The sequence below is a fragment of the Pipistrellus hanaki genome, assembly GCF_964339955.1.
Source record: "Pipistrellus hanaki genome assembly, chromosome: 12".
Taxonomy (NCBI): domain Eukaryota; kingdom Metazoa; phylum Chordata; class Mammalia; order Chiroptera; family Vespertilionidae; genus Pipistrellus; species Pipistrellus hanaki.
This window is the reverse complement of record NC_140514.1, coordinates 8386819-8412409: the sequence shown is the minus strand read 5'-3', so window position 1 is coordinate 8412409 and position 25591 is coordinate 8386819. Positions and strand designations below refer to the sequence as shown.

Below are 25591 nucleotides of genomic sequence, written 5' to 3'. Positions count from 1 at the left end.
GCCTGCACGGTGATTAGCTAGAAATGCTAAGCAGCCATTCCCAGAAATGACTGTAATTAGTCATCTTTTAACACAGCTAAACCAATTTGTGATTTTTTCCTAGAAGTTCTCTAGAATGTATAATAGAATATGGTGAGCATTCCCTTGATATTATGTTCAATCTAATTCTCCCACAAAGAGTCCCCTTCCTTGTTTCTCTTTCCCCAGACCCTCCTCCCCCTTCTGTCTCCTGTCTCTACCCATCCCTCTCCTTCAGGCAATCCAGTCCAGACGCTACTTTCCATTCTTAACTTTTCTCTTTATCATTAAAAGAGAAATGTGGCATCTGACTCTTTCCACCACCACCAAGTGGTCACAGTTCCATGTGCCCACCAGTCTCCCTGGCTTCTTCTATTTTGTTGTTAATCCTCACCTGAGGATATTTTTTTCATTGATTTTTAGAGAGAGTGGAAGCAAGGAAAAGAGACGAGAGAAACATCGATGTGGGAGAAACACATTGATTGGTTACCTCCTGTACGCACCCCAACCAGGGAAGACCAGGGATTGAGCCTGCAACCAAGGTACATGTCCTTGACAGGAACTGAACCTGAATCGGTGACCGGCTTCTCTCTGCAGGCTGACATTCTATCCACTTAGCCAAACCTGCTAGCGCTCCCTGGATTCTCAAAGTCATGCTGAGCTTCTCTCTGGGAGCCCTCGTGCAGCAGAAGGGGCCAATCAGTCAACTCTTATTCCTTCCCACCCCCACTGAGGCCAGCCAAAGGTCATGTGAAGGAGCCTGAGATGGCTCCTTTAGGGAGCTCAGTGTCACCTTAAGAAAGATGATAGCTGCCTTTCTTAGGCACGAGACTGAATTCCTAGAGAATCCTGGTCATCTCAGTGTCCCCTGTGTTTATCACATAAGGCACAATTCAACTGAGGCTTGTTAACCAAATGAATGGTCACACACTTAAATGGGATATTGCAGAGTCTGGGCCATTGAAAGAGGTCAGGGAGGAAAGACCAGCATTTTAATCAGGGAAAATGCATGGGAGATGTAGGGGCAGCTGCATCCCTGCTTGAATTCCCCCTTCCTCTGTAGTAGACCAGGGAGGCAGAAAAACAGCCCCTGTCCCACTCAGCTCTTTTTTGGTAACTCAAGAATGATTTACTTTAGGGTCCTAGGAATGAATCTCAAATCTGAAGAGGTTCTGTAATGCTCAGGCTGCTGAGAATGGAGTTGGGCCTATGGAGGTCTGTCGCTCCCTGGGTACGGGGCTCTCAGGCCAGTCCTGTTCAGGGACCTAGACAATTATGAGGAGCATGGGCTAGAACACTTACACTACTTCCAGTCTGTTCCTTCCTTTTCCATCCTCCCTTCTTCCCTCCCTTCTTCCTTCCTCCCTTCTTTAAATGTTTATCTACTTTAGTTGGTCCGAAGGTTGTGGGTTATTGTTAAGCTGATTAAATGTTTATCTACTTTACTCACAGGTAATACTAATTGATTGGCCACTGTGTGATACACATTGTGGTAAGTGATGGGATGAAATGATGAGGAGTGGGAGGTTGGGCAGAAACGCATAGAGGGAGCACTTTTTATTAACTTGAAGGGAACTTTCTGTAAAACTTTGACATGAAGAAAAAAAATGAAGGTGAAAACACCTTACACAATGCTCAAAAATTAACTCAAAATGGGTCAAAGACCTCAATGTAAGAACTAAAATTATAAAACTATTCAAAGAAAACAGGAAAAGCTTCATAAGAATAAATTTGGCAATGATTTATTGCATATGACAGCAAAAGCACAGGCAAGAAAAGAAAACACAAGTTGGTCAAATAATTCCAATTTTAAAAGTTTTGAAATAAGAAACTTTGCTCCATTAACCATTCTCCCTTTTTAGTATCTTCTGCCTAATATTTTTCAACAACAAAAGAAGGCATTTTAGGGTCTATAGTTTTCTTCTAAAATAATAAAAGCTCTCTTTCAGCGTCTTCTGATAACTTAATTTCCTTTTCTTCTTAGATATTCTCCTGAAAGAAGCAGAACATGGTTATTATCTGTGAGCAGCAAATTGTCACCACAATATTATTCATTCATTCATTCATTCAATTTATTCCATAAACCTTGGTGAGTAACTATCAGATGCTAGGCACTGTGCTAGGTACCAGAGATACAAGGATGACTGATTGGACCCAGTCCCGCAAGGAGTTCCATTGTCTAGCTGGGGACATAGAGATATAAAAACATCAATTATATTCTTAGAATCTTCAACAATAAAAAAAAAATTCAATAGTCATAATGCTTTACTCCCCAAATTTTCTATAAAGATCATGTATAGCCGAAACCGGTTTGGCTCAGTGGTAGAGCGTTGGTCTACGGACTGAAAGGTCCCAGGTTCGATTCCGGTCAGGGGCATGTACGTTGGTTGCGGGCACATCCCCGGTAGGGGGTGTGCAGGAGGCAGCTGGTCGATGTTTCTCTCTCATCGACATTTCTAGCTCTCTATCTCTCTCCTTTCCTCTTTGTAAAAAAATCAATAAAATATATATATTTTTAAAAGATCATGTATAAATTTTTATAGAGAAAATATAATTTAAAAAACAAGTGAAGGAAATAGAAGTAATGAGACATGTAACAGGCTTTTGAGTGGGTTACAGCTTTATCCATCCTTCACAAACATCCAACCAATTCCCAAGACAGCCCATCCCTTCTTAGAGCAGTGGGTCCTTAGAAGCATGATGTCAGCTGCCTCCTTCTAACTAGAACACATTCTTTGGAGGGGTGTGTATGTGTGAGTGTGTGACTCTAAGCAAGACTATATAATCCTATCTAACAAAGAGGGAATGTGCAAATTGACCATCATACCATCACAAAGATGGAAGCATCCATAGCCACAAGATGGCAGCACTAAGTCCCCTCAGACCCCCAGCTAACCAGGACTGGCCCAAGGCACAGGGAAGCCTCGGGTGGTGGCTTCCCACTCAATGCCCAAGGCACAGGCAAGCTTGTGCTGCCAGCAGTGGCAGCAGTAGAGGTGTGATGGGGGTATCACTTTCCCCTGATCACCAGGTCGCCTCCCGCCCCTGAGGGCTTCTGGATTATGAGAGGGGGAAGGCCAGGCTAAGGGACCCCCACTCCAGTGCATAAATTTTTATGCACGGGGCCTCTAGTCTATAATAATATAAGTGTAATTTGCTTATATTAGACTAGACAGCGGACCTCCTTCCAGATGAAGCCGAGCCGAGGCAAGCCACCGCAGCTGAGAGGGCCTAGTCCCTTGCACGAATTTTGTGCATTAGGCCTCTAGTTTCTAATAAAAAATTTTAAAAAGAACTTCATCCTGCAAAATATACCTTCTTGAGAATTGAGGTCAATTGTTTTAATTGTGTCAGTTGATTACAGTTTGATTCTTCCAGTGGTCTTAATGTCCTATCCTTGAAGCATGTTCACTTCAGTGATAATGCTTTGTTAGTGATGCAACATTGTCATAGGCCTTCTACAACCTCAGAGGTCTTTCAGATTTGTTCCATATATTATTTGTGGTGACTTCTTCTCAGAGCCATTTTTTGTGTGATGTGCATGCATGCAGAGTAGGAGTATGAAATATGTGAGAATATAAAAAAAAAAGGGGGGGGGGAATATACATTTTCTGTGATCATTTAAGATTTACTTAATCCTTTAAGATTCATCTCCCTGGAGCCTTCCCTGATTCTGGTTGATGGGAGTCATTCATTTATTTGTTCATCAAACATGTATTAATCCACTACTCAATATTTGACACCATCTCAAGTACTGGAGAAAGGAGAATGATTATGACACAACTAGAGGCCTGATGCATGTAATTCATACAAGAGTAGGCCTTCCTTCCGCTGACTGCCAGCACCAGCTTCCCTCTGACACCCGGGACCAGGGCTTCCCTCGCAGCCCCGGTTTCATCCAGGTCATCTGGTCTAATTAGCATATTATGCCTTTATTATCAGGTCTAGTAATAATTAATGTCGTTTTTAAACATTCTTTTAAAATCTTGCTTGGCGTTGACTTGTATTGACATAACCTTCAAACACGTGGTATCTACAGAACGTGTGAAGTGCAATTAACAAGTTTTGCTTGAAAAAGTTTGTGTTTGGTTTGGTTTTTGTTGCAAAACTAGGGCTAAGAAGATGGCGGATGAAGAGCATATTCGGCACTGCATGCTTTACGAGTTCCAATTAGGAAGAAAAGCAAGTGAGGCTGCAAAAAACATCTGTAGTGCTCTTGGTCAAGATGCAGTTAGCGCCAGAAAATGCCAGCGTTGGTTTGAGAAATTTCGCGAGGGAAATTTTTCGTTAGATGACAAGAGTGGTCGAGGCCGTGTGTCCAATTTTGATCAAGAAGCTCTTCAAGCTCTTTTGGTGCAAAATCCTCAAATTACCCAACAAGAGCTTGCGACAACTTTAAATTGTTCACAAAAAACAATTTCCAATCAATTGCGTGCACTTGGCAAAGTCCAAAAGTTTGGAAAATGGGTTCCTCATGAGTTGACCGACAGCAACAGTAATCAAAGAGTCACAATTTGCAGTTTGCTCCTCTCTCGTCAAAACCGTTTGCCGTTTTTAGAGCAAATTGTTACCGGAGATGAAGAATGGGTGCTGTATGTTAATTTGAAAAGGTGGCCTCAATGGTTGGACAAAAATGAGGCTCCGCAGCCCACGCCAAAACTTGACTTGCATGTGAAAAAAGTGATGTTGTGTGTTTGGTGGAATTTTAAAGGAATTCTTCATTATGAACTTTTACCATCTAACCAAACCATTACAAGTGCAGTGTATAGTGCCCAATTGGAAAGGTTAGCCCAAGCTTTAAGAGAAAAAGAACCCGCGCTGATTAATCGGAAGGGCGTAATTCTTCACCACGATAACGCACGACCGCATACTGCAAGAATCACTGCTGAAAAACTGCGCCAGTTGGAATGGGAAGTTCTCCCTCAACCTGCATATTCTCCTGATATTGCCCCTTCCGATTACCATTTGTTTCGTTCTTTGCAAAACTTTCTTCTTGGAAAAAAATTTAATAATGAAGAATGCCTCAAAAATGCATTGACCGAATTTTTTGCATCAAAATCACAAGAATTTTACAACAGAGGGACTAAAATGCTTCCTGAGCGTTGGGCACAAGTAGTAGAAAACAACGGCAACTATTTTGTTGATTAAATTTTGTTATATTGTTTAAATAAATTAGATTTAAAAAAGTATTAGAAAACGACATTAATTATTACTAAACCTAATATTATAGATTCTTGCCTTCTAGGGGCTCACACAAAGAAACAATGGCAGTGATAATAAAGGTCTGCATAAACTACATAGCACAGTGGAGAGATGCCTAAGATCTCACATGGGTCTTCAATGATTTATAGGAATTTTCCAACTGGATCTGAAGGCGCAGAACAGAAGAGAAGGACATTTCAGGAAGATAGGGCAGAGGCACGGAAGGCGGAGACTATATCGTGACCAGCTGTGCTTTCCTAGTTTATCAGGATAGCGCAGCTCACATACCCGACCACTCAGCATTTGTGGAAAGAATGAAGGGAGTGCTGCTTTCCTCACTAGCAGAAGTAGAGGCTTCTACTGTGTCAAAGGAATGTTCAAGCAATGCCAAAGATTGCTAGAAATTTCAATTTTCACTTAAATCTAAACACAATTTACATAATTCATTACGCTCGACTCTCATAGATATAATTTCCCAGTTCCACATTAGGTCTGTATTCACAAATGTATAGACATGGAAGGAGATTTCAAGAGATACCAACAAGCTGCCTGCCAGGCTCACAGTAATTTATTTTTTGGTAAAAGGTCCCTCTATAGGGTGGGGGTCCCAGCCTATAAAAATAAAAAATAAAAATTATTTCTCTTGTGTGTGTTTTTTTAACCCATGCCTCTCTCTTCTTGGATGATATAAGGGTAAACCATCTCATCCAAGACTGGTCAAGTCAGGGTCTTAAAAGAAATTACAAAAGTGAGGCTTGACCATGATACAGTCCAGGAAAGGAGGCAGATCCAGCCAGGGAAGGAGGGACTGAACAACCTGACCCTCTCAGGAGAGACCAGAGAGAAGTTCTAGGAGCCTTCCCATCCCTGGAATCCGTTTCCCTGGGCCTCAGCTGGACTCATCCCTCCAGTGCTTCTACAGGTACCTCAATCTCCTTCCAGTCAATTCCTACTTTCTGTGCCAGCTGACTTGGCCTCTGTCACTAGCAGTCAGGAGACTCGACGCCCCCTGGATCAAAGACAGGCACCGGGAGACACACTTACCCAGCTTCTCTGTGGCTTCCACGCAGACACTGGGATACATGCCCTCGGTGTAAGTCGTCACCAGAAGATACAGATTGGTCTTCACGACAATCACACCCGTGTTTTCCTGGGTGGGAACAAAAGGGAATGCCCTTCTTTTGGTTCCAATCACAGGGCGAGCAGTTTACTCCAGCCGTATTTTTCATCATTTCCTGACTTCCATATATTGTTCAGACATTTGTTTTTGGATTCTCTACTCTGCTCCACTAATTTACTCAAAGAGTTTAAGACGGTTGTAATAACAGCATGGGTATTTTCTTTTTCATAAACTCAGTAGACTGCCATTGCAGTAATGGGCTGAGTCTGTTGTACAGACATTTGAAGTCAAATTCTTAAGGTTTTTACTCAGCCGTTTTCAAACCTTCAACACTCAGATTCTTTTTTTATATATATTTTATTAAATTTTTTTATTTTTTTTATTTTTTTTTTTACAGAGAGGAAGAGAGAGGGATAGAGAGTCAGAAACATCGATGAGAGAGAAACATTGATCAGCTGCCTCCTGCACACCCCCTACTGGGGATGTGCCCACAACCAAGGTACATGCCCTTGACGGGAATCAAACCTGGGACCCTTGAGTCCTCAGGCAGACGCTCTATCCACTGAGCCAAACTGGTCAGGGCAGCACTCACATTCTTAGCATAAAGCGAATACTCATCTGCCCGGACACATTTGTAGTCCTTTTCCATGAAATACAGTCCTTCTCTTCTGGTTTGAATGGGGCTCTTGGCGAATCCATTCACAAGTGTGCGGACATCACTGGGCATCAGCTGCAGAGGGTAAATCGACGGGGAGTCAGCCCCTATGGCAGGCTGGCCCCAGTGGGCCCACTACCTGTTTTTGTATTCCTGCAAGCTAAGAATGGCTTTTTATGCTTTTAAGTTGTGTGAGTAGGAACGGGGCGGGGGGGGACTCAAAAGAATACTATTTTGTGGTGGAAATAAAATCTCTGTGTCCATAAATAAAGTTTTATTGAACTATAGTCACGCACATTCTTTCACATACTGTCTATGGCTGCTTCCCGTGACAACTGCAGCGTGGTGTGTAGTTGCGACACCAATCATAAGGCCTGGAATCCTAAAATGTTTACTGTGGCTCTTCTCAGGAAAAGTTTGTTTAGAATTCTTACGCCCAAACGTGTGCGTGGGCGTGGGCGTGGGCGTGGGCGTGGGCGTGGGCGTGTGCGTGTGCGTGTGTGTGTGTGTGTGTGTGTTAACTCTATCCCCAAACGTATCTTGCTTACACTAAACCCCGGTGATGAGACACACAGACTCCGCTCCTGGAGTTGGATGAGGGCCGCGCTGTCCACGTGCTTCGTGCCCAGGAGGGAATCTAACAGTAAGTTCTGCAAGTGGCTCATGCTCACTCAGCTCTGGCTGCCTTCAATGGCCTGTGAACACAAATCCCCCTGAGAGATTCCGGACAGTTTTAGCACTGGCGTTTGTCCTCTGAAAAAGTGAAGAGGGAGCCCCGGCCGGGTAGCTCAATGGTTAGAGCATCATCCCTATACCCAAGGTTGTGGGATTCCATCTCTGGTCAGGGTACACACGAGAAAACAACCAATGAATGCATAAAAGAGCGGAACAACAAGTCCATCTCTCTCTTTCCCTCCCTCCTTTCTTCCCTCCCTCCCTCTCTCAAATCAATAAATTTATTTAAAAAATGAAAAGATGAAGAGTGAAAGTGGCAGCCCACCGTCTAGTGTCCACCCAAACTCAGAGTCACACAGAATCGTAGGAAATTTCAGGTCACACGGAGCAGGTGATGCAGCGAGCGGTTTCCATCCCAATCATCCGGGATCAAGAATCAAAAGCAAACACCTGCGGGGCGGGCGGGCAGCCACTGAGCCAGGTAAACAAGGCTGAAGGGTCTGCTGGTCCCAGTCCTGCAGCCCCGCCCCGCCGAGCAGCACGGGGACACCTGTCAGGTACTTACATGGGCATTTTCCGCCAGGTCACCCAGTCTCCCCATCAGGCCCCCCTCCCGCAACCCCGTCCCTCCGCGGGATAGAGGGTCCCGGGTGGGGGTGGGAGTAGGGTTCCCGGGAATGAGGGCGATGGAGGGGGGTTAAGACCAGTTGGGGGTGGGGGTGGGGGGCGCAGGGGACACAGGGGGCGGCGGGAAGCGCGGGGGACGGGGGAGAGAGGCCGCCTGGCGCTTGGGCAGGAGCCCAGAGCTCGGGCCGGGCTGGTGTGGGAGCAACCGCCGCTCCAAGGACGGACGCGGCTCTTGGCGGACACAGCGGCCCGTCGCCCAGAGACTCGGTTCCCAAACCAGAACCAGCCCACCGTGTCCGCACGTCGGGCTCCAGGTTTCTCCCCGCCCGACGGGGCTGGGGGCCGCAGCGGCTCGGGGCTGGGGAGGCAGCAGCCGGGTCTCCCGAGCCGCGACCCGCGGAGCCCTCGTCCCGCATCCGCCTCCGCGGGCGGACTGCCTGCCGTTATCCCGGCGCCGCGACCCGGGACAGCAAACGGCTTCCCTTCGGGGCTGGAGGCCCTGCGGCCCGGGAGGCGGGTCAGGTGCCCGCTGCCAGCGGGCCGGAGCCCACGCACCTGCTGGCGGGCTGGGAGGAAGGGTCGCAGCCCTGGGTCCTGGATGGAGGTTACAGCGCAAGCCCTAAGGATGGTCCCGCTCTAGATGCGCTCCTGGGGGGGGGGATGGGAGGGTGGGAGGGGGGTGTGGGGACGCGCTGGGGCAAGGACATTTCGTCTGAAAGCCCCTCCTTTCTCCAACCAGCCCTGCCCGTGCGGCCTTCAGTAGCCAGAAAGATGCAAACCAGGCCCTAGGCCAGCGCATGGCTGCAATGACTCCTGGAAGCCAGGCAGATGTGGCCACACTGTCTCCAAAGGATTCTGGTGTAGGGGACGGGGAGCCCTGAATTCAGGGGAGGTGGGTGGGTGCAGAGAGACCCTCCCTGCTGCAAGGCGCTTGGTCCTGAAGGGTTCTCGGGAGCCATGGTGGAGGCCCTGGTTAGGGGCAGTGTGGTCGGCTGGCTGGCTCTTGTTCAGAACCCGCCCCACGTCTGTCCCTGGTCACAAGTATTGCTTCTCATGAAACCAGAGAGCAAGAGGGAGGAGAATCCTCGTTACTAAATAAGCCGACTTTTCAGTCTTCCTAGGGGCCCCGTTATCTGGGACCACCGTGGACAATTTAGACAATGATGGCCTGATAACTGACAAACGTCCCAAGCCCAAGAGCTCAAAAGGAAGGTTGGAGCCACAGTCCCCTTTCGTGGACAGACGGGGGTGTGGCCTCCTGAGGCTGGTGCTTGGGTAGTTGCGTTGAGAACTGGCTTGTGTGACATATAATACTTTTCTATGTTCTCTGTTTCGTTCCGCTCTTGATTATTCCCTCCATTCTACTAACTTTGTGTTTACACTGCTATTCATTTTCTAGCTTTTTATTTATTATTAATATATATATATATATATATATATATATATATATATTTTTTTTTTTTTTCCAGAAAGGAAGGGAGAGGGAGAGAGACAGACACATCAATGAAGAGAGAGAATCATTGTTGGGCTGCCTCCTGCACGCCCCACACTGGGATTCGAGCCCCCACCCGGGGCATGTGCCCTGACTGGGAATCGATTCATGGCCCTCTGGTTCATAGATCAAAGCTCAGCCACTGAGCCACGCCAGCCAGGCCATTTTCTAGCTTTTTAAATTACAGCCACAAAACCAGCACCCTGCATAACAAATTGTTCTCATATGTAAATCAATTCCTTCTCCCTTGTCCTCTCTCCTATAAGGAAGACAGGATTCTAATTTATTTCTCATTCCTTGGATAAACTGATTTTTTTCTTGCTCTAATTTGGTGCCTTGGAACCAGCCAAAAAATAGACCTGAATCACAGAGTGAAGCTTATGGAGTGAAGTCTTCTGACCTCACGCCACAAATTAAGCTGCAGTCCACTTAAACTGCCAGCACAGTGAGTTAAGCGACTGCGCTTACCGGACCCTCCATTGGGCAGGATGGGGGTCTATTCATGAAAAGCACTCAGTCCCTCACTCCCAGTGCCATCCTGTGTGAGGGAGCTGCCTCCTGCGTGTCCCTGCAGCCCGTCCTGTTCCGGCTCCCACTCCAGTATCATCGGAGAGGTGCCCCCAGGTGGTGACAGTTGGTATTTCTCTGCTCCTCTGACAGTGGGTGGAGGTACGGGTGATAAAGGAATTGCCATTAAGAAATAGCATTCAAATGTTCTCCAGTGAGGTTGTGCGTAGTCAGAGGTGGGCAGATCCGTGAGGGTGGATATTATTTTTCTTTTAATTTGGGGTCATTTTTTCTGGCATTTCCCATCCCCATGGCCCAGGAATGGTTTTACTCGTAAAGTGACCCAATGCATAGGAATCTCGTGAAGGGGAAGCAGAGGCGAGCAAATCTCAGAAGAGTTGAAGGCTTTCATTAAATACTAGAGGCCTGGTGCATGAAATTTGGGGGGAGGGGCAGTCCCTCAGCCCAGCCTGCACCTTCTCCAATCTGGGACCCCGTGGAGGGCAGTCGGACATCCCTCTCACAATCCAGGACTACTGGCTCCCTAACTGCCCTCCCCTGCAGGCTTGGGACCGTACCTGCACAGGAATTTCATGCACTGGGCCTCTAATTATATAAAAGGCACAAAGTAAGGGCAAGCAGAGATGGTAATTTGATGTTTTCTTCCGTATTATTCTCGGCTCTCTAAACAGCTTTTCTCTAAGGAAAAAAAAACAAAAAAAAAACTATTTCAATGGAGGACAGAGACTGCTACTGGAGTGAGGACCATGGTTGGTTAGTGATGATTAAAGACCAGGAATGAATGCACCTTGAAACATTCAGTTAAATGTAACCGATAATATTTGCCCCCAGATTTCTGATTGCTTTTCAGCTCCCCAGCTCTTCATGGGTCAGTTAAAATGCCCAGCTGGAGGCCTCCCGGTGGTCATACACATCACCCATCCCAGGCATTTGCTGGCTCTTCTCCTTGGGGGGATGCGGTCTGGACAAGGAAATGTCCTGTTCTTTATATGTTTAACATCCAACCAGAGTAGGCTTCTGTGCGTTCGTTTGTTTTAAGCTTGTTATGTTTGTAGTTTTGATTTAACATCGGTGAGACGTGCGCCAAGCTGGTGCGGGTGCTTCTGACTGGGAAACCCAGTCAGGACTTGTTCTGAGTTTATCCGTCGGAAACACGCACAGGGAAATGCTCCTTAGAGAGCTCCTGAGGTCTGAGGCAAAGCAGCAAAGGGCTGAATTCAGTTCACATTTGCGTGAGGAGGGATGGCAGCCCAACGACCTCAGTGTCCTGTGGTGCCCCTTGGACCGCTGGACGAGGGTGTGGTCCTGGACTCTCAGGATCTCAGCGGGCATTTCACAACAGGGCTCGGCAGACTAACGGTAAACAGCAGCGTTGACTCAGCCCTCAGACGGCTCCGTCTGCTGCCGTCTCACGTGGGCGTGCTGTCACCTGGAATCACACACTTGGAGACGGTCTGTGGTATGTGAACGGTGGGGCGGGGCCCCCTACCTGTTGCTTTGTGGAGCGCCTCCCACGCGGTGTCCTCCCACCCTCCTGCCGCAGGGCTGTGGTTGTCAGGGTGCGTGTCTTCTACACACACGTCTGCTGCTGGTCATTATCTCGGGACTGGACTGGGTTTGGTGAGGTCGTCCATCCCAGACATCCCAGGGCTCGGAAACCGGCCCCCTACTCCTGGAAAGGGAGGAGGAGCAGGAAGATGCAGAGGGCTTGACGGATCGGGCACTGGCCGGGCTGGGGTTGCAGGGCAGAGCATATGGAGGGGCACTGGGCCACCAGGGCCAGTAGGGGGACCCCTCGGGGCAGAGGCAGAGGGACTAATAAGGGGGGGGGGGGACACCGATGGGTGAGGTACACTCCGCTTCCTCTGCACCCTGTGTTTGATGGAGCTTTTGAGGTTGCTCAGAGTGGGTGTCTCAGACTGCTTTTGAATGAATGGATTTGGCAAAAAAAAAAAAATGTCCAGAATTTGACTAACTCAGCAAACTGAAGTTGTCAACCAAAACGGTAGAAGGGTACCTTTTCCATCCCTCGAATGGGGGTGTTGAAGAAATAGGCTGAGCCCAGCCTGTATCTCTCAGGGGTTGAGCATCGGCCTATGAACCAGGAAGTCACCTGGTCAATTCCCAGTCAGGGCACATGCCATGGTTGTGGACTTGATCCCCAATAGGGGGCATGCCAGAGGCAGCCTCTCAATGTTTCTCATCATTGATGTTTCTCTCTCTCCCTCTCCCCTGCTCTCTCTGAAATCAACAAAAAAGTATTTAAGAAAAAAAAAGAAGAAGGAGTAGGCTGAGTATCCCGTCCAGGCTTCTGAGCTGTGTGCTGCTCCCCTCTGGCTCAAGGGGTGCGAGCCTGCAGAGGCCCGTGCACACGCCTCCACGCAATCAGCGGCCGAGGCCTCGTCCTCCTTTTGTTGTCGGCTGATGTGATCGAAGCTCCCGAGCAGTTTATTTGAAAAGCGTTTGAGAATTTAACTCCTAAGGGCTTCAGTATATTTGCTGTTTCAAACATTAAACACACTATTTTAAAAATGAAAGAAAGGGGGAAATATGTTTTCACACTGACTGTTCCACTAAACAGTGCCTATTTCCTGCATAAATAAATAAATAAATAAATAAAATAAAATTCTGCCCTAACCGGTTTGGCTCAGTGGATAGTGTCGGCCTGCGAACTGAAAGGTCCCAGGTTCGATTCCGGTCAAGAGCATGTGCCTTGGTTGGGGGCACATCCCCAGTAGGGGGTGTGCAAGAGGCAGCTGATCGATGTTTCTAACTTTCTATCCCTCTTCCTCTCTGTAAAAAAAAAAAAATCAATAATATATATTTATTTATTTATTTTTAAAGAAACCAAATTCAAGAACACAACCTTTAGTATCAGACAACAGTGTGTTGTTTTAACATGATTTACCTTATTTGGAAGCTTAAAGAAAAAAGTTCAAAATGACAGAACTTGTATTTTCTAAAGAAAGTCAGTTGGTATCCATCTAACAGTGTAACATTTCCCACGTGGTGAAGAGAAGTAATGCCCGCTGGCCCTTTAAGACCAGAGATCTCACAGAGATCAGTATTGGGGTAGGCCTCCTAGAGGGCATCCAGCTGTCCCTGCTCCTCAGCCCTGCAGGAGCTCAGGAGACCAGAGGCCCAGGGCTAGCTGGCGGGGAGATGGTAGCAAGCCTGTCCTCCTGTGGGGGAAGGGAGAGGCAGGAAAGAAGGAGCTGGGAGGACCCTGTGCTGGCTGCAACAGTACGCCCACCCGTGGCCCTGACCCCTGCCCCAGGACAATAAGGCTGTGGCCCAGGCAAGTGACCTGCTCACCCCATAACTCACCCAGAGCTGCAGCCGGACGACCAAGACAGCTGCTCCCATCCTTCCAGAGGATGCTTGTCCCCCGCAGGTAAGGGGACTGAGGCTCAGAGAGGCTGGGCCACCGCCTCATGCCTCCCCTTCGAGAAGAGGCCCCGGATTCCAGCACACGCAGAGCACGCAGCAGTGTGGCCACACACATGCCCACCCTCCGCCCCTCTGGAAAGCGCTCCTTGTAGCCTCTTTAAAAAGGAAACACCTCCGCCAGGGAGAACAATATTTGCTTATGGGTGGGACAGTCTTTATTTAGGATCAAGCTCCCTGGGGGCCGCTGCCCACGGGGAGCAGTGAAGGGAGGAAGAGGGGCGGAGGGTGGGCATGTGTGGGGGCCAGTTTAGAATGGCTGTGGAGAGCTTAGAGCATAAGGGGGCTGCAGGCCCACACACCCAGCCTCCCCCAGCTGGGCACCCCCCTCTCGCCTCCACCGGTCTGCCCTCTGGAAGGACCTGAGAAGTGGCAGAGCGACAGTCATGTTGGGCGCTTAGTGGTTTGGGTTGGCTTAACCCTGTCCTTTCCAGGAGCGATTAAAGCCAATCATCCTTTCATTCATTTGGCAGCTCTTTGCTGAGCACCTGCTTTTGTGCGAGGCCCTGGGCCGGCCATGCACCCAGCAGGAAAGCAGACAGGCTGTTTCACATCCCCCCTGACCTTGGAGCTGGTGGGAGAAATTAACCACACAGACGGCTCTGTAATCACACGTGGCTTACGGGGATGTTCCAGGGGGCACGTGATGGTGGGCCTGAGGGAGGCCGGGCAGGGATTCCTGCCTGTGGAAGTGAAAGGATCTGTAAAAGCAGGAATCTAACCCCTGGACTTTTAGGAGCTTGCAAGTCCCAGTTGTGCCATAGTAAGGATGCTATTAGGCGCCCAAAGCCAAGTTCAAATACTGGATCATGGAAAAGGGTCATTTATTCCCAGCAAGCTGAATCTGGCCCTCAGGCTGGCCTGGAAGGTATGTTCTCTTGGAGGGGCAGCTTGTCGCCCAGCAACCGTTGCCATGAGATGTTGCCGGGGTTCCCGAGGCAGAAATGACAACACTTACACTGTCAGCAAATATTTGTTGATCTTTTGTTAAAAGAAGAACAGAGGATCATCTGGAAGTCCTATTATTTATTTATTTTATTCTTTTTTAATATATTTAATAATTTTTTACAGATGGATAGAGAGTTAGGAACATCAATGAGAGAGAAACAACCATCAGCTGCCTCCTGCACACCCGCTACTAGGGATGTGCCTGCAACTAAGGTACATGCCCTTGACCAGAATCAAGCCTGGGACCTTTCAGTCCGCAGGAAAACACTCTATCCACTGAGCCAAACCAGTCAGAGTCTATTTTTTATTTTCGGAGGAGCCTCCATACTGTGTCCCATAGCGGCTGCATGAATTTCCATCCCCACCAGCAATGCAGAAAGGGCCCCCTTTTCCCCACGTCCTCACCAATGCTCATCCCTGGTCTTTTTTATAACAGCCACCCCCACAGGTGTGAGAAGGCAGCTCCTGGTTTTTGCTTGCACTTCCCTGGTCATTAGAGATGCTGAGTATCTGATAGCCATTTGAATTGCTTCTTTTCAATAAGTGTCTTCTTTTTTATATGTCAGACATATTTCAATAAAGCTGTATAAAAAAGGGGGGGGGGAGTAGAGGGAATGTCTATGCTTCTTATGAAAGCCAAGGGAAGGATTCCAAGTGGCGTCTTTAGGGTGTGGCCATCTCTGTGTGCTCAGGCGCCCTGCTTACTCTGTGTCCACAGACACATATCGCTGCCTCCACACGTGAGCACTCATGCTACTGCGGAGCAGAGGGCAGTTAGGGGAGGTACATACAGGCTACCTCAACCAACTTCTATGTTTTGGATTCAGGTGTTCTTCTGTTGAACGCTGTGGGTAGCTGAATAATAAGCCAAGCATGCCTTTTATGGTTGAAAATCCTGTAGTCCCTTCTCCTACATGAGTCTAGTACACCAAGCGTTATTATTAAATGGTGTTGTAGACAAATGAGGAAATTGGACACTCGAGTCTTTTAGGAATTTCTGTTTTCATTGTACCATGATTGTACCTATGGGTGGAATATGTGGAAAAGATAAATAAAAGCTTATTTGGATATAGAAGATTATAATTCCCGAGGTGTTTTCACTACATTACTCTATTTGATCCATACAATGGTCCTGGGGACTAGGTAAGATATATGTCAGTTTCACAGATGATGAAACTTATATTCTTATGTTTAAGTAATTTGACCGATATGGGATTTTGGGTGGTGAACACACAATGCCAAAGGTCATATAATTAATTCATTTTGTTTTTCAGCCCATTCCTCTATACTATCTTCAGAACTCTGGAAGGTCATATACATATAAATAAATCACAATTTTTTTTTAATATTTCTCTTCCTAAAATGATGGCACAGAAAAGAAAAGCTGTCTAAACAATTCTAAATTTATTGTATGTCTGGATAATTAAATTTTACTATATTTTGTTTTAATAAAAAATTGCAAATAGCCCAGGAGATTTCCCCTAGAATTCCAAATTAAACACACATGGATCATATACATGTACAGCTCAATTGTATGACAGGTCTAAATTATTAATTTCAATCTTTCATTGGAATAAAATTCTTTATTTTTTTAATCAGGTTTTTTGTTTGTTTTAATGGCTAAGGAAAGAAGTGGGAGAGGTGGGTTATATAGTGGCAATTTCGTCTCATTTGACAATCACGGGCGCCATCTACTGTCAAGAAATAAACTCATGAAGGATTGAACAATTTGTTAGTGAATCAGGGCTGAATGAAGAAAAAATCATTTTATAATTCTGGGACTTAATTGATATAGATCCGTGTACACGTTTTTATTTTAGATTATGACTTCCTTAAAACAACTTCCAAAAAGAGCCACTCTGCCCAGCTGGCCCAGCTGCGGGGGCATTTGCATGCCCAGGTGCAGGCCATCTATGCCCTGGCCTACCGGGCCGCCTACGTCTTCCCAGCTGAGGAATGGCTCATCCCAGCCCCACTGCCAGGGCCTTCGGGTCCAGAAGGAGATGGAGGAGAAGCACACAGCCCTTCCTAGAAAAACGCCATGGGAGTTTGTGCCTCTTCTTCGGGCAGGACATGCAGAGCTGGGAGCCTCAGCAGAGCTCTGCCCCTTCCGGATTCTGCCAGACGACCATTGGGGCCTCTTTGAGGGACAATGTGTGACTCAGTGGTTGGAATTGTCTTCAAAAAGGACTTTGAAAGCCAAGACACAAAAGGTGAGCTCTGCGTTTCCTGGAGGACTCTATTTCCAAATGTGAATTTCATGTGAGACACTGCATGTATGTTGACTCTCTTCGGAGAGCCCGACATTATTTGGAAATGAGAACAAATCTGTGGGTTTAGTGCTCAAGACTAAATTCTGAAAAGGCTGTGACTGCTCCCTCTGTCACCTCCATCCCTGGAAGACTGACATCACAGCCTTGAGGAGCCCTTAGTTCTGTTGGAGACAAGTTCCTAACTTTCTGTTTGATGGGATCCCGGCGAGGTCACCACGTCCCCCTTGCTTCCCTGGAGTGACTGCATGTTAAGTGCTATTGGTCACACGTCCTTATCCTTCAGCCGCCTGAGATGATAGGCATAATTGTAAATTTCCTCCTATGTTATAGATTGCAATGTATTTTATTTTATTTTATTTTATTTTATTGAGGATACTAAATATAGTAATAAATATTATTATTTACTTAATATATTGTATTTTGTATGGTTTTATTGGCATTTTATAATGAAGTCATGTAATCTTTCATCAAATAAATTCATATAATTTTTATGCCTTGGTTTATATATCAAATCCTTTTGTGAGCTGTTTGTTCCAAATTTTTTATGGCTTTTACCTGCTCAGATCCCTGAAGGCCGGTCCATTGGGCAGTCAAGTCCATCCTTGTGCAGGCAGGGCCTGGTGCCCTGGGAGCCTGCCCAGGGCAGAGACAGGCTCAGCATGCCAAGCCCAGCCAATTATATCTCTTTTATATGACAAAAGCAAAATTAAAGTTTGGGGAGCAGGGGGGGAGGGGAGAGAGAAGAAACCAGTTTAGCCCGACTGGCATTGCTCAGTGGTTGAGCAAGACCTAGGAACAAGAGAGTCATGGTTCAACTTCAAGGCATCTGCTGGGTTACAGGATCAAGAGTCAGCTATTAGTAATTCTCTCTTATCATTGATGTTTCTCTCTCCCTCTCCCTTCCTCTCTGAAATCCATAAAATATTCTAAAGTTGTGATACATAGATAGATAGATAGATAGATAGATAGATAAGATAGATAGATTAGATAGATAGACAATGGAATTGAAGGCAGGCCAATTCTAGTCTGTAGAAGTCGAGGGACTGATGGAGCTCTGTCAAGTGAAATTCTAAAAATGTTCACTTACTTTCCTTTTCTATTTGGGACCTTTGCCCTTCTCTGGAGGCAGCCTGAGGCATCATCTATTTCCAGGGTTAAGACTGTTTCAGCGAGAACACAAGTGGGGAAACATAATTTAAATGATGGTTTTAGAATTTGAAAAAGGATTCGGTAGCTGAACACTAAGCTTGAAAAGCAGGCTTAGCCCCACCTGGTCTGGCTCAGGGTGCTGACCTTTGGCCCAAAGGGTCCCGAGTTCCATTCCAGTGAAGGGCACTTACCTGGGTTGCAGCCTCTTCCGTGCCCAGGCCCCTGTCTGGCTATTGCAGGAGGCAACCAATGGATGTGTTTCTCTCACATTGATGTTCCTCTCTAACTTTGCCTTACACTCTCTCTAGAAATCAATGGAAAATATCCTTGGGTGAGGATTAAAAAAAGAAAGAATAAAAATAAACATCACAGCTTAATTCCCAGAGTGACAAAGTTATTCCAAATTCTTGAATTTCCTTCAATATATGACTAAAACGTTTGTACAGGAAATGAAAGAGAGTTTAGGGGAAAGCCTTTCTCTGTAGCCCCAGGGAAGCTTAGCAAAGAGAGAGGAGAAAGAAGCTGATTGAGTGGGTTAAACAGCAAGCTTCTTCCCACTTCCTTTGGTATTAAAAAGCTTGCACCAGGAATCTGAAATAACTCACTATTTTCATCGGGAAATCTTACTAAAAAGCTTTTAATAATTGGCTGAGCTACCACAGTGTGCTAAGTGATATCTTAAATATTTAAATGCGATCAAGGCCAATATGTTCCATTCAAATCATTCTCTTTATTATTAATGTGGCAATTGACCCATAACAGTAGCAGTTGTTTCTTGATGAGGTAGGATGGTTATTGAGGGAGAAGTTTTCCCAAGTCAAGGATGTCTGAACTATGAAATGAGCTCATAGTGTTTCTGCACTTCTCCACATTAAAAGGCGAAAGATTTATGCGATCTGAACAGAAACCAGAGTATGCACTTCTTCACGTTAAGAAACCAGTTTAAACTCGAGGGGAATAACATTGCCCTTACAATAAAGCTCCATGGTTCTCCCTTCCCCTCCTCTTCACTTGCTTTCCCTTCTATGAACACCCTTCCACCTTGGCATGCAAGACTGAGTGTGCCCGTGGCCTCCCATGTCTACCTGCTCTGCGTGGCAAGCCTTTCTTTTTCCCAGACCAGTTCTTTTTGATGACAAAACACCTACCGTAGTCAATATTATTTTTCAAGCAACACTTTATAAAAGTGTTTCTGGGGTCATAGTTCAACCAAAGAGCCAGGAACGGAGCTGTGTAACCTCAACTGCTCCATTTTATTCTCATTGAAAATTTTATTGCTGTTGTTAATCTTCACCCCAGGACATTTTTTTCTCATTGGTTCTTAGAGAGAATGGGAAGAAGGAAGGGAGGGAGGAAGATAGAAACTTCACTGTGAGAGAGACACATCAATTAGTTACCTCCTGAACCCACCCAAATGGGGCCAAATGAACCCAAAACCCAGCTACCTGCTTTGACCAGGAATTGAACCTAGGACTTTTCCATGTTGGTTAGGGTGGAGCTGAGGGGGCAGGGGAGGAGGGGAAGTGGCTGAGAACACTCTACCCACTGAAACACACTGGCCACGGTCTCTATTGGATCTTTGCTGACCAACGAGAGCAGATCCATCACAACATGTGATTCCAACTAATCAGAACAGGACAATTGGGTCCAATCAGACTGTGCCTGATTGGATTAACCAATATAGACCTCACCCAGAGCAGTGTGGGGAACTTCTAAAAACCAGCCTCCCCTTTGTCTCAGGGCAATATACAAGCCTTCCCACCAGAGCCTGCCTCTCTGGGTTTCCAAACTGTTTACGTGAACACAATTTCTCCTTGTATCTCACCCTACATTGGCAACTTCCATTGGCATAAGATTAGTGGCTGTGACTTTTGGTTGACAATCCCCCACATTCCTCAGGAATGTGAGTCCACCTGAGTCTCTGCTGATTGGACGAAGGTGAATATTTTCAGCCAATAGGAGTGAGCCACATCCCTCCAGGGGCTCATAAAAGGCAGGCACTTCAGGCCAACTGGCACTTCTGATTCTGGACAGATGCCTGCACGAAGGGTCTCTCCTTCAGGCTGCAGGATGGATTCAGGAATGGAAAACCAAGATCCCCACAGCTCCCCCACCCAAAGCCCCACTGACCAGCCTCCCCTCCAAAGCAATTCCTTACAAGAAAGAAGCTCAGATGTGGAGGAGAAACCACTAGAAGAGAAAGCAAAGACTTCTTCCCGGTTTGCAGAGATCAGCACCCACAGAGGAGAAGCAGAAAGCTGCTCCAGTCAGGAGAGCTCCAGGAAGAGGAAAAGAGCCTCCAGGGAGAGCCCCTGCGATGGAGCAGAGCCCTCTCTGGAAAAGAGAAGAAAGAACCCTGATGCTGGCCACAGCAGCTGCAGCCAAGAGCCCGGGGACGCCCAGAGGAAGCACCCTGGGCACAGGAAGCAGCCCAGATCCAGGTACCGGGGAGTCCAGCCACCTCTGCTGCGCAAAAGCCTGGTGAATTCCCTGCGCACCATGTCTGAGGCCATCTGTCACACCGTAGTCCAGATGCAGGGCCAGCAGGCTCCTGCCCCGCTGAGCTGGGACCACTCTGCCCAGCTGGCCCAGCTGCGGGGGCATTTGCATGCCCAGGTGCAGACCATCTATGCCCTGGCCTACCGGGCTGCCTACGTCTTCCCAGCTGAGGAATGGCTCATCCCAGCCCCACTGCCAGGGCCTTCGGGTCCAGAAGGAGATGGAGGAGAAGCACACAGCCCTTCCTAGGAAAACGCCATGGGAGTTTGTGCTTCTTCTTCGGGCAGGAGATGCAGAGCTGGGAGCCACAGCATAGCTCTGCCCCTTCCGGATTCTGCCAGACGACCAGCAGGGCCTCTTTGAGAGACAATGTGTGACTCAGGGGTTGGAATTGTCTTCAAAAAGGACTTTGAAAGCCAAGACTCAGATGGTGAACTCTGCGTTTCCTGGAGGACTCTATTTCCAAATGTGAATTTCATGTGAGACACTGCATGTATGTTGACTGTTAGGAGAGCCCAGCATTATTTGGAAATGAGAACAAATTCGTTGGTTTAGCGCTCAAGACTGAATTCTGAAAAGGCTGTGACTGTTCCCTCTGTGTCCTCCATCCATGGAAGACTGACATCACAGCCTTGAGGAGCCCTTTGTTCTGTTGGAGACAAGTTTCTAACTTCCTGTTTGATGGGATCCCGGCGAGGTCGCCATGTCCCCCTTGATTTCCCCGGGAGTGACTGCATGTTAAGTGCTATTGGTCACACGTCCTTATCCTTCAGCCGCCTGAGATGATAGGCATAATTGTAAATTTCCTCCTAAGTTGTGGATTCCTATGTATTTTATTTTATTTTATTAGAGGATACTAAATATAGTATTAAATATTATTATTTACTTAATATGTTGTATTTTGTGTTTTTATTTGCATTTTATAATGGACGTATGTAAACTTTCATCAAATAAAGTTATGTAATTTTAATATTTTTATTGCCTTTATTTACGTATCAAATCTCTTTGAGAGCTGTTCGTTTCAAAACATTGATGAGTTTTACCTGGTCAGGTCCCCAGAGTCCTGTCCTTTTGGTGGTCAAGTCTGTCCTTGTGCACGAAGGGTGTGGGGTGCTGGGAACCCCCACGTGGCGCTAACCTGGTCTGGATGCAGGCCCAGCTGATTGTGTAATTTTTATATAAGAAAAATAAAATTAAAGTTTGAGGGGAAATCGATGAAACCAGCATGGCTCAATCGTTTACAGTGGTGGGCAAACTGTGGCTCTCTAGCCACATGGGGCTCTTTGGCCCCTTGAGTATGCTTCTTCACGTTCCTTGCTTGGACTTATTAAGTTGACCCAGGCCATGGCCAATGCACATGACCTAGGCAAGTCTATTTTGATTTAGTGGCATTAGGAAAAGTTTAAGTTTAAAAAATGTGGCTCTCCAAAGAAATTTCAATGGTTGTCCTGTTGATATTTGGCTCTGTTGACTAATGAGTTTGCCCACCACTGTGAGCCATGAGGTGATTTGTGCAGGGGGTATCTGCCAGCCACCGAGGGTCTTTTTTTTTTTTTTAACCAGTGGTTTGCAAACTGCACCTTACCCCTCCACGGTGGTCTCCACCCCACCCCCAACCCAGCATTCTGCTTTAATCCATTTATAAGTAAGCGGTTTAACTTCATCCCAAACGTCAACATAAAAACATTCAAACTTGTAAAGAAAGCTGGGTTCATCGAATTTTACCTGTAAATCTCCACACACATCTCTTCTGGGAGGAGCATTTTCTTCCCAGCTTCCATCTGTGCCTACACATCAGGGGCTCCCTGCTGGGTGTGATCTTGGAGGAACACTGCTCCCTCTCTCAGCTCAGCTCAGCTCCGTGAGATTCCTGGACTCCCTCAGGCCACACCTGTGTCCGCCTCTGCCCGGGGTCTCAGAGTCAGAGGTCCTCTGGTCCTCGGCGGCTCCTGTGGGATCCAGCCCCTCCTGCACAGTAGCTGCTTTGTGACGCTTTGTTGACGGGGAATTGCTGATGAAGGAACAAAAGAAAGTGTAAGGAAATCAAATGCAAGGAACCAGTAACAAGACTTTGGTTGATGAAATATAGGCTTGCCCCAGCATGGTATCTGGCTTTTGGTTGCCACAGAAACCAGGTGGCTCTTCTGGCCTCTTAGTTGGAAGCCTAGATAATAGGAGACAACTGCCAGAGAGCATGCAGCAAAGAGGCCATTTCTGGTGAAGACTAACCTTGGCCCAATTTTTCAAGTTCTGTATCTATGATGCCAGGTGTCTCCTTCCCAAGACTGGTATGCAGCTTGTGTGTCCCCATAAGAACATTGCAGGTATTAATATATTGAAATACTTTCCTACCGGTTGGCCAACAGCTGCTGGCCCACTCCCCCTAAGAGATCCCCTCCAACATCCTCTCCCCTACCTCACTGTCCAGACTTTCTACCCCTCCCCCACCCCCCACCTCCCCGGAACTCCCCACAATCTGGCAACTATGGGGCTAATGTATGACTCAGCCAGAATATCTTCCAGATCTAACCTAAGCCTGTGGTCTTGAGATATCACTAATGTCTTCCCATCCTATTCAGGCTCCTTACCAAATCTAGCAATCCAGTATCCTTGAGTCTACACACACACACACACACACACACACACACACACACACACGCGCGCGCGCACACACACACACTGGGGATACTCTTCTGGGTGTGTAGAAGTTGGGGTTGGGCGGGGGGTGGGAGTGGGGGTGGGAGGCTGGTGCCAAGGCCATGAGAGTGAAGGGCATACAGAGCAAGAAGATGAGATGCCAGCTCCCTGTGATCCTTATGGAGGGACCCTGGGTGGAGCTAGGAAGAGGAGGCGGGAAGAGAGGAGAAGGAAGGGTACAAGAGACGGCAGTACGTGGCATCTCATGACCCCCTACAGCAACTCTGTGACATTAGTAACTTCTAGGAATGCTTGACAAGAAGGACCAACTACAGAGACCTCCAAGGGCCTGAATTTCCAGGTTGAGGGGAAGCCAAACACAGAAACACTTGTGAGAGCAGGAGCTTGGAATAATGCCATTCGAGGGGATTATTCCCTAAGGGCAGGGAGGTCTCAACTGAACTCTGGTTCCATAGTTAATCACATTAAGGCTTTTCTTTTCTTTTTCTTTTTTTAATCCTCACCTGGAAGTATTTTTCCATTGATGTTTAGAGAGAGTGGAAGAGAGAAATATCGATATGAGAGGAACACATCGTTTGATTGCCTCCTGCACACACCCTGTGCAGGGAGGAGCCTGCAAGTATGTGCCCTTGATCATAATCAAACCCAGGACCCTTTGGTCTGCAGGCCAACTCTCTGTCCACCAAGCCAAACTGGCTGGAGCACGTGAAGACATTTTAAAAACCTAAATCAGTACAAATTGTTTGGTTTCCTGGTTTTTAAATTGTGGGGGAGATACCTTTTAGGTCCTCCCAACCTCAAGACACCATGCTCCTTCTTATGCTCTAAATCACCGTTTCTGAAAACCTGGTTTTTGAAGGGCTTCCAGGTGACCTGTGGTTTCCCAAACACAAGGAAGAAGTTGGTTCAAGGGGTATTTTCTGTTAGAGATTTGAGTTCTCCATAGAGGGCATAGATATTTGAAAATTACAATCAGAAAGATAATCGTGTGCTAGACCAAACACTTCAAATGGTGTGTGTGTATGTGTGTGTGTGTGTGTGTGTGTGTGGTGTGTGTGATGTGTGTGTGTGAGTGTGTGTGTCTGGTGTGTGGTGTGTGTGTGTGGTGTATGATGTGTGTGTGTGGTGTGTGTGGTGTATGATGTGTGTGTGTGGTGTATGATTGTGTGTGTGTGTGTGTGGTATGTGTGTGTGGAATGTGTGTGGTGGTGGTGGTGGTGGTGGTGTGTGTGTGTGTGTGTGGTGTATGGTGTGTGTGTGGTGGGTGTGGGTGTGGGGTGTGTGTGTGAGTGTGTATGTGGCATGTGTGTGTGTGTGTGTGAGTGTGTGTGTGTGAGTGTGTGAGTGTGTGTGTGTGTGTGTGTGTGTGGGTGTGTGGTGTGTGGGTGTGTGTGGTGTGTGTGTGTGTGTGTGGCCTGTGTGTGTGTGTGGCGTGTGTGTGTGTGGTGTGTGTGTGTGTGTGTGGTGTGTGTGTGTGAGTGTGTGAGTGTGTGTGTGGCGTGTGTGTGTGGGTGTGTGGTGTGTGTGTGAGTGTGTGTGTGGTGTGTGGTGTGTGTGTGGTGGGGGGGGTTGTGTGTGTGTGGTGTATGATGTGTATGTGTGGTGTGTGTGGGTGTGTGGGGTGTGTGTGTGGTGTGGTTGTAAACAAAGCTTTGAGGTGAAGTGGTCCAAGGGATTCTCTCTCAATGTGGTTCCCAGTGTGGACAAAAAGGGCCACCTGCTAACCTGACGAACTCAGGAAAGGCCAGGAAAGGGCAGCCATGCAAACTCAAGAGACCTAACGTAACCACAAAAGATGGTCTGAAATTAAAAACCTTTCATTAAAAAGCAGTTAGTGGGTAGTCATGTCCTAGGCCAGTATCTTCTTTGACAAAAATCAACTTCGATCAGACAGAGCCTATCTATTGTCTTTTGCATCTAAGATAACATCCCTGCCGAAACCGGTTTGACTCAGTGGATAGAGCGCCGGCCTGCGGATTGAAAGGTCCCGGGTTCGATTCCAGTCAAGGGCATGTACCTTGGTTGCGGGCACATCCCCAGTTGGGGGCGTGCAGGAGGCAGCTGATCGATGATTCTCTCTCATCGACGTTTCTAACTCTCTATCTCTCTCCCTTCCTCTCTGTAAAAAAATCAATAATATATATATATATATATATATATATATATATATATATATATATATATATATATATATCATCCCTGTAAAATGTTAGGATAACTTGTAACTTCCCTTTTTCCGGACCCCTCAGGGCACAACCAAATGCCTCAGGGCGCCAGAGCAAAAACCCAAAATTCCCTCA

General features: G+C 47.0%; 2 protein-coding genes across 2 annotated transcripts; one reads left to right on the top strand and one right to left on the bottom strand.

Annotated features, from left to right (window-relative positions):
• Positions 1-1981: 1981 nt before the first annotated feature.
• On the bottom strand, positions 1982-7660 carry PFN4 (profilin family member 4; the record flags this gene model as incomplete). Its single annotated transcript, XM_084901565.1, has 4 exons — positions 1982-2010; positions 6265-6370; positions 6933-7070; positions 7544-7660. The coding sequence occupies 4 exons, from the start codon at positions 7658-7660 to the stop codon at positions 1982-1984; spliced, it is 390 nt and encodes a 129-aa protein (XP_084757691.1).
• Positions 7661-20204: 12544 nt separating this feature from the next.
• On the top strand, positions 20205-20882 carry LOC311631125 (protein FRG2-like; the record flags this gene model as incomplete). The annotated part of the gene is made up of 1 exon (XM_084900946.1): positions 20205-20882. One exon carries the CDS (start codon positions 20205-20207, stop codon positions 20880-20882), a length of 678 nt encoding a protein of 225 aa, XP_084757072.1.
• Between the last annotated feature and the right edge of the window lie 4709 nt (positions 20883-25591).